Here is a 9,361-nt window from a genome sequence, read left to right on the forward strand (position 1 = left end):
GACTCCGGTTTGCCTCATTGAATGCAACATTCAATCTTTCAACTCATGAAAATAATCTCAACATTGAAATGAATAAACATTGATTGTTTGTATGATATGCAACTTCACTCCCTAAATAGCAGACCATTAGGTGACAATATCCGCGTGTGACGTCAGTACAACGGGTCAATAGATGGGTGTCCAGATAAAAAACAGGTTTTCTAAAAGACAAACAGACTTAAAGGCACTGTACACTTTTGTTAATTACTCAAAATACTTGTTAGCATAAAAAAATTATTTGGTTACAAGTAATGGAGAGTTGATGATAGTATAAAACATTGTGTGAAACGGCTCCCCCTCTGAAACATTGTAGTTTTTGAGAAAGAAGTAACGTCTCACTCAAATATTACAAGACTTCAGGCCTGAAGCCTTTTATTAGGCATCTGAAATCAGACAAAGTAATGCAACAAGGTGTTTTTTTTGTCATTACTCTCTTGCAAAATTTGATGACCTTTGAGCCCATTTCACAGGTTTGTCATTTTATGCATACATGTATATGGTGGGATACACCAAGTAAGAACACCGGTACTGATCTTTGACAATTACCAAAGCTGCCACTGCCTTTAATAATAAATAATAAGACTTGTAATGCGCACATATCCACCCTGTTGGGTGTTCAAGGCGCAGTAAAAAAAAAAAAAAAAACAGTAAAACAAAACACAACACAAAGAAAAACAGACACAACAAAATTAGTCATTGAAAACCTGTGACATAAGATAAGTTTTGAGAAGAGACTTTAAAGGGTGTATGTACTTTTTGTAGGACAAAAAACACAATGTCCACAGATTTACACTAAACTTACACAGTTTGAAGATAATGTTAGTAGAAAGCTTCCCTGAAAATATTACGTGCTGTGGTGCTGTACTTTTTGGGAAATGAGTAAAACAATGTCATCAAATTAATTTTGGTCTCATGAGACCAAAATTATTTGAAGCATTTACAAACGTATTTTCATGACAGTGTTTTACTAATTTCTCAAAAACTACAGCACCTCAGTAAGTAGTATTTGAAGGAAAGCTTTCCACTATCATTATCTTCAAACCCTGTTAGTGTAATGTAAATCTATGGACACTTTGAAAACGTACCCAAATCCTTTAAACATCTACATGTCATTTCCCCAACAGTATATCACTAAATAATATAACATAAAGAATGCTTTAAAATATCTAAATAATATGATATAGTTCTTTTCATATGCATTATGCTCTGACCAAATACAAAGTTTTCAAGTTGTCTGGTTAGTAACAGTTGCCTTGTTCTATGCATAAAAAATGAAATGTGTATTAAAATAAGAGAAGTATGGAAAATGCAGGCAATATACATTTGACAGTACACGTATGCCATTTCCTGTACATTATTTTCTTTGCCAAACCACAACATCCCAAACTAAAACTTTGATATGAAGTTGATAGCTTAAGTACTTCCTTGTTTTCATATTATGTTGGCTTTTACACAGACTAGACAATGCACATGAACACTGTACACTGCTGGAATAAAAACTAGGATAGATTACGCATACATAATAACATGATTATCCCTGGTTGCCAGGCAAATGGATTATGGTAAACTGATGTGCACACAGTGATGTTCTATTTGTACAGGAATGTGCATTATCACCTTCTCCTAAAATGGGCAGTTGCTTGCATTCAATCGTGGGTTTTATGGTATTTGATCATTTAAACAAACTGAAGTATGTGTGTGGTGTGAGTCCAGTTGTAATATTAGGAGAACAAAATGTCGTAAATTTGCTGAGCAAAGTAAAGTTTCATATAATGGCACAGAGACCTTTGGTAATTGTCAAAGCCTAGTATTCTGACTTGGTTTATCTCAACATATACATAAAACAACAAATCTGTAAAAAAAAAATTGTAAAGGTTGCAAGAGAATATTGAAAGAAACACAGTCTTTCAGATGCCTAAAAAAGCTTTAGGGCTAAAAGTCTTTCAAAAATCTTTTAATGAGAAATTACTTCTTTCTCAAAAACTACCTTACTTCAGCGGGAGTCGTTTCTCACAATGTTTTATACAATCAAGAGCTCTCCATTGCTCGTTAACAAGTAAGTTTTTATGCTAACAAATATATTGAGTAATAACAATGAATTATCAAAAGCGTCCAGTGCCTTTAAACAAGAACAGGATGCAAGTCAACTCCAAACAGGGCTCAAATTGGGGAGGGGGGGGGGACCACAAGACAACAACGCTTGTAGTTAAAGGAACACGTTGCCTTGGATCGGACGAGTTGGTCTATAAAAGGCGTTTGAAACCGTTTGTTATGAAATGTATATGGTTAGAAAGATGTTTTAAAAGTAGAATATAATGATCCACACAAGTATCTCTCAAAATCTTACGGTTTTCTTTTTACGTCGCGAACTATCACGGTCGGCCATTTATGGGGGTCAAAATTTTGACTCCCATAAATGGCCGACCGTGTTATTGGACGAGGTAAAAAGAAAACCACGCAATTTCGAGGCATATTTGTGTAGATCATTGTATTCTACTTTTACATCATCTTTCTAACCATATGCATTTTATAATAAACGGTCACAAAACGCTTTTCAAAGACCAACTCGACCGATCCAAGGCAACGTGTTCCTTTAAAAATGTTAACTGGACTAGAATTCTAGACCACAATCCAAATAAGCGAAAGCTTTGAAACCCAGTTTAATTGAGGAGCAGTGGGCAGTATAGAACATGCATTGAAGTTAACTGGGGTTTTTGGAGCTGACGTTCAGACATGTAAAGAGAACATAGATTACATTTGTCTTAAGTTTGGGTATTAATAACACTTCATTGTGTAATAAATCAATAGAATTAAATGACAGTGACAAAGAAAAACAAAATTTTGAAATGTTTTTTGAGATATTGTTAAATGATTTTCAAAAAGGTGCTTTAGTTCAAACCAGGTAATTTTTTCTGCCATTAATTTTAAGGGTGATAACCAATCATCTTCCCTTAAAGCCATTGGACCCTTTCGGTTCAGAAAAAAAAAAAAAAGTTCACAGATTTACAAATAATTTACAGGGTTTACAGAAGGTAATGGTGAAAGACTTCTCTTGAAATATTAGTCCATGAAATGCTTTACTTTTTGAGAAAACGGTAAAACAATATAAATTCTCGTTAACGAGAATTACGGATTTGTTATAAACACATGTCATGACACGGCGAAACGCGCAAAAACAGGAGTAAGTTTTCCCGTTATTTTCTCCCGACTCCGATGTCCGATTGAGCCTAGATTTCCACAGGTTTGTTATTTGATATAGAAGTTGTGATACACGAAGTGTGGGCCTTGGACAATACTGTTTACCGAAAGGGTCCAATGGCTTTAAAGTTATAGATTTTACAGGTCCAACTACAATAACTTACATGCATGACTTTGTTATGCTGATCCCTCTTGGCAGTAATTAATCTCTTGATGCCATCTTCTTCCTTCCTTCGTTTCTCTTTCTGGGCTTCGCGGAATTCTTCCACCTTTTTGGCTTCCTCTATCAGCCTTATCGAGATGTTGATGTGAGACTGGCCACAGTTCTCCGTCTGTGACACAACTTCATCCCAGGATGTTTTTAAGGTTCTGTAACCCAACAAAAAAGTAATCAAGTTTTTTTTTTCTTCAGTTCAATAATGCAGTAGGTCTTAAATTTGCATTTGGGTTTTGGGTTTACCCTTACACTGATGTGTGTTAGCACTTTGTACTCGGAACTTCCCTGTGTTCTGTGGAAACAAAAATCACAGGCATATTACTCGAGTGGGATTCGAACCCACTAATAATCTGAAGGTAAGTACTGAGTATACAGTGCTAACACACATCCTTTGTAAAGCCTGGTTCATACTTCCTGCAAATGCGAATGTGATATGAATGTTGACGTCACAAATTCGCAACAAATTATTCGCAGCAGTTCAACTTTGCTCAACTCACTTGCAAATATCGCTGCGAAAGGAGGGTTGTGACGTCAAATTCACGTCAAATTCGCTTCGCATTCGCATTCGCAGGAAGTATGAACCGGGCTTGAGGGTAAAACCCAAATTAATATTCTTTTTGCCCGGTGCAAATTTAACATCTATTCAATCGTTGCAGAACCCACTGCTAAAACATAGGACTCTAACTGCCTCTAGCTACCGGGCAATGTCGATGGTCTAGTTGGTAAGACATTGCTTTAGAGTTGCAAAGGTCGTTGGTTCGAATCCCAGCCGAGTAATGTGCCTCTGATTTCTTTCCACAGAGCTCGGGAAAGTATTGGGGATACAGCGCTAATATAAATAAGGGTAAAACCCATTAATATTCGGATCAGTAATGAAAACAGTTGGATAGAATGAAACAATGGTTTTCTCTCTCATTCGGTCTAGTAAATTTACTAAGCAAGTAATAAACTTAACTTACCCTATCTCATCTTTTCCACCTGAGCTCTTTGCAATTTTGACGAGTGTTTTACCAAAAACTTCCTCTGCCTTTGCTCTGCAAAATATAAGTTCACACAGAAAACAAGTCAGAGTCTCAACTTACAAGTAGTACATTGTACATGTTTGGCATATTTACCTTGGGAAGCATGCAACTCACAAAATTTCACAAATTTTGACAACTGTAACAATTTACTCTCCCATTTTGTATCTGTATCAATAAACAACATTTTTGAAAACCACAGCTTGGGCCTTGGCTCCGGCTTAGGCTTTGTTACTTAGATATTGCACTTTAAATAGAGGGTTTCAAATTGTTGGATGAAACCTGTGGAGGAGCCACAGAAGAAGCCGCAGCAAAAGCCATAGCAGAAGCCACAGAGTATTAGCCATAGCAGAAACCACAGAAGAAACAATAAAATAAGCCACAGAAGAAGCCATACTGGAAGCTTTAAAGAACCAATGGTAGAAGCATAGCAAAAGCCAAGAAGGAACCATATTAGAAGCCACAGCAGAAGCTACAGAAGAAGCCATAGCAGAAACTGCAGAAGAAGTCAAAGTAGAAGCCACAGAAGAAGCCATAATGGAAGCAATTGAATAACTCACAGTAGAAGCATAACAGATTTAGCCACAGAGGAAGCCATAACAGAAGCCATAGAAGAAGCTATGGCAGAAGCATAGCATAATTCATAGTAGAAGCCATAGCATAAGCCACAGAAGCTGTAGCAGAAACTGTAGAAGCCATAGTAGAAGCCATAGTAGAAGCCATAGTAGAAGCCATAGCATAAGCCACAGTAGAAGCCAAAGCAATAGCCATTAAGCTATAGTTTTGAAAACCACAACCTTGTCTGTCAAAACTTCAGCTTGGCTTCTCCCAACTATAGCTAGAAAGATCAGGATGTTGATTTAACAGACTAACTAACCTCTGTTTGAGGAATTCTTCATAGTCTTTACACATCTCTCGTCCTTCTTTCATCCGTTTGAGCAGCACATCATAACCATTTGTGCTGTTAAACTCAGTGTCCTGTATAGAGAATAAACCAGAACAAAAACAGTTAACATCTATTTCTACATTTAGTAAAAAAAAAACTTGTCCAAGATCACAGATTCACATAAAACTTAGAAGGACTAAAAAATCCCTTAAGTGAAATATTTGTCTGAAATGTCATATTTGATGAGAAACAAATAAAACTAATTTCCCTTTTGGGACTTTGGAGTTACTTGTACACATACAAAAATGTGTAATCGGTTTTTAACTATTTTCTTACGACCCAGACGGCGATCCATCTCAAACTTCAACAGGTTTGTCAGTTATGTATATGGTCGATTACATAAAGTGCCTACACTTCCAGCAAATGTTTTGTTAGCAAAAACCAATTCTGTAATGTTCCTTGACAAAACAACTGTGTTTTAATTATAATAAAAACCTTGCAAAACCTCACCTCCAACAAAAACAAATATCCTTATTCTTTAATTTTATCCCGATACAAGAGCACTTTCACATCTCAATGAAAAGATTGCATAAAAAAAGCAACCTCAAAGTATAAAAATTGTTTAGTATAGGTTTTCTCAGTCATATTCAGAAAATGAGCAGCCAATTTCATTTTCATGCGTTCGAGATAAAGCTGTTTTGCCTCTCCAGTTGTTACTGCGTTTCAAATTCAGAGTTCGGCCATTCAATTTCGTTTTAAGTCGATTCAAATTCCTTTAGCACTCTGTTCAATTTAGCGTAGCGTCATTCTTTTTCGTGACACACACGCCTCAAGAAGCGTTGTGAATTTGAATGCTGCTTTGATGAATTGTTAAATAGAATGATTATTTTGTTAAATCGAATGACGCAACATTACATTTGACTAATCATACAACAAAATCGAATGACCCTTTCAGTAGCATTTCGAATTCGCGCGAAATAGAACAGCTTGCTGGTTAAATTGGCTGCTCATCTGCCGAACATGACCGAGAAAACCTATACTAATAACTCAACAATATCCTTGTCATGCTTGCCCTCAAACAATATTATAACTTGAGTCAATACAGAAAATGAAAATATAACATCACATAAATGTGGTTATTCGATGTTGAGAAAATTTATGGGAGTTTTCTTAAAAACATATTGATCCTGTTTGTTCCTGTAATTTAAAGGGATGGTGCAGTATCTAGAAAGAGCACTATTCATTCTTACTTATTGGCTAGCTCTCAAGAAGTACAGTGCTTGAATTTTAGAGATGTTGTATAAATTTAACACAATCAAATCCAGGTAATGTGCTCTGAAACTTTAATCTATGAGAATTGCTTTGCTGCAGATCAGTGCCCAAGTTCATAGAGCTGCTTTTTATACAATGTACATGTAAAAGCACAAAAAGTAGCTAAGCACGACAAAATTATGCTTACCAGAATAAGATAACCAGCCAAACTACCATGTCAAAATTACAACTTGTGACTGGTATCCTGCTCATTTTTGCTTAGCTGCTTATTTTTCCTTGGTTTGACTAATGTCCTTCAAACCAAGGAAAAATGCAACTGGTACATGTAATCCTCCCAAATCCTGTTCAGGAAGTTGTCTATTTTAGAGGATTTGGGGCTACAGGAACACATATCACTGCTAGGCCAGGCTTACATATCAATCTTATCAAACTGCAGGAATGAAGGCTTCATTTTGGAAAGGGCAAGGGCACCAAGGCGATTTCTGATCTTATCTTTTGTACTGCTACATGTAAGTAGGTATAAACATTGTTGGTAAGTTACCACGAAATTGCAGGATATTTGAGAAGTTGGGAATATCTCTAACCAGGATGTTAAATGGTGTTCACCCACTTAAAAGCAACAATGAATAAACCTCAAAGCAAGGATACTGAATTAAGGGTTTTTTCAAATACCATCCCTTGAAAAATGGTGGATTCCACAGACCAACACCCCCAAAAATGCAAACTTGTGTGTGTCTGTATAACGAAATTGATTTACAGTTAAGATTATTACATTTCCAATGGCCCCATTACCAATCATCTAATAAAAGGAAGAACTTAAAAACCCTTTAACACTGAAAACTGGAACGACATAAACATACAATACCCTTTAAATTGAAACTTAAGACATGGAAAAAAACAAAAAACTCTTACTTCCTCCTTGGGTAAAGGTCGGACATCAAATTACAGGGCACAGGAAATTACAAACACTACTGTTTAATTTCTTTTTACTCAATGTCAAGTCTACTTTCTCAATATATGGTATGAACTTAATGACTATACACTTATGGCAGATAGCAAGAAAACAAACCAATACAAGCAATATCCTAGACCCAGTGACTGGGGCGCTAGATTTTTTTTTTTTTTTTTTTGACATTATCAAAATTTCAAAAAAGGAATCTAGCGGTCCAGTCACTGGGCCTAGCAATATCCCAGGGGTTTGATATTCATGGAAACCAGTCACCTTGCCTCCCAGCAAAGTTGCCCCTAGACCTAGCAAACTCCCACCCCCCCCCCTTTTAGGCCACAAACAAGAAATGGCGTCGCACTTTGTGAATTGTTGGCTTCATCAAAGGATCTGTATACGTTTGGTACTGACTCTGAAAAAAACGTCAATAAAAAACTTACATGGTAAGAAGTACAGCAGCTTTGGATAGTATACTAGATCAATTGGATAACTTTCCGTATGGCGCCACCACTTTTTCACTCATTTTTACAAAAAGGAATATCTCATTGAGGTAAATTAGATACTATATTATTTCATTTCGAATGAAAAAGTGGTGGCGCCACACAGAAACTTTTCCGATCAATTTATTTTATTAAACATTTCACTTCAATTTCAAATAACTGCAATTATTGAGAGAGATGTAACTTTTATCCCCCTAAAAATTGAATAAAAATAAGATTACTGGTGGTTAAGGATTACTTCTAGAAACTATTTTTTATAATACTACTATAGTATTACACTAGTATATAACTTATAAGGCTCACCACAGGGGAGCCTTATAATAGTTTCTAGAAGTAACTGGTGGTAATACCAGTTACCACACATGATAGCGACTGTGTATTCCTTTTCTTCCTGCAATAAAACGGTTTACAAAAACTAAAGTTGTAAAATGCCTTTAAAGAAAGGCTTTATTTAAAGTTAAATAAGACAAAGTCAAAAACGGGTACCAATTTAAACCTACCCAAAAGTGTTCCACAAAGCGTGTCATTTTGTTGTCTCCTTTGCTGAAGTCCAGTGGGAAATTTCTCGCACAAACTTACAAACACATGAACATGTACATTAAAATAGTACTATGTGTAGCCAGCTGGTTCCGAAGTCTCTCTGGTTACATCGGATCACACATTCTCTTCTCGATGGCAACGCTCTGCAAGCTAGCTAGCAATCAAGCATTCCACACATGTGGTTTGGGTTGAGAGAAAAAAACTTACAAGCATGTAAACAAAACTTCGTTTTACTTTCTCGATTACACTTTCAGTTTAGTTAAATTGCATATTTCTTCACTAGGAAGTTGTGATTATGAATCATCTGTTCGACACCACAACTTAAGGATCCGTTTTAAAATTCAACATTTATCACAGGTTTTCCGCTACCTCTTCTACACGGAAGTACAAAAACATAAAAAAAAGACAAATATCAAGTAGTCAGGTATCAGTCTAGCTTACGCGCATATACATTGCAAACCACGACAGGAAACTATACTAAAAACGCCTCTTGACCTTTTACCAATTGACGACTGTTGTGTGTGTGGTTGAATGCGCAAAGGGTAATTTGTAGGATAAAACAGTCGTTAGTAGACTTTCCCATCGTAATTCTAAGTTTTCGTTTTACTTGTTCCACCATTCCCATTAAAACAAACAATGATATCAGTTTTTAAATACCGGAGAATCTGTTTTCTTTAAATTCTTTAAAAAAAGAGAACCATTCGCAAAAAAGGGTTAGTTTAGATTCAATGTTCAAATGTTTCG

General features: G+C 36.0%; 1 protein-coding gene across 1 annotated transcript in view; it reads right to left on the reverse strand.

Moving 5' to 3' along the window:
* Nucleotides 1-9,014, reverse strand: part of LOC139937235 (proline-serine-threonine phosphatase-interacting protein 1-like) — a 31,284-nt gene extending 22,270 nt beyond the window's left edge. The window contains exons 1-4 of the mRNA XM_071932321.1: nucleotides 8,578-9,014; nucleotides 5,351-5,451; nucleotides 4,414-4,488; nucleotides 3,402-3,606 (exon numbers count right to left, since the gene is read on the reverse strand). Coding sequence (XP_071788422.1) covers nucleotides 3,402-3,606; nucleotides 4,414-4,488; nucleotides 5,351-5,451; nucleotides 8,578-8,604 — 408 coding nt within the window. The 5' untranslated portion in view covers nucleotides 8,605-9,014. The remainder of the gene's footprint in view (nucleotides 1-3,401; nucleotides 3,607-4,413; nucleotides 4,489-5,350; nucleotides 5,452-8,577) is intronic.
* Nucleotides 9,015-9,361: the final 347 nt, after the last annotated feature.

Source organism: Asterias amurensis, chromosome 5, assembly GCF_032118995.1.
Source record: "Asterias amurensis chromosome 5, ASM3211899v1".
Lineage (NCBI taxonomy): Eukaryota > Metazoa > Echinodermata > Asteroidea > Forcipulatida > Asteriidae > Asterias > Asterias amurensis.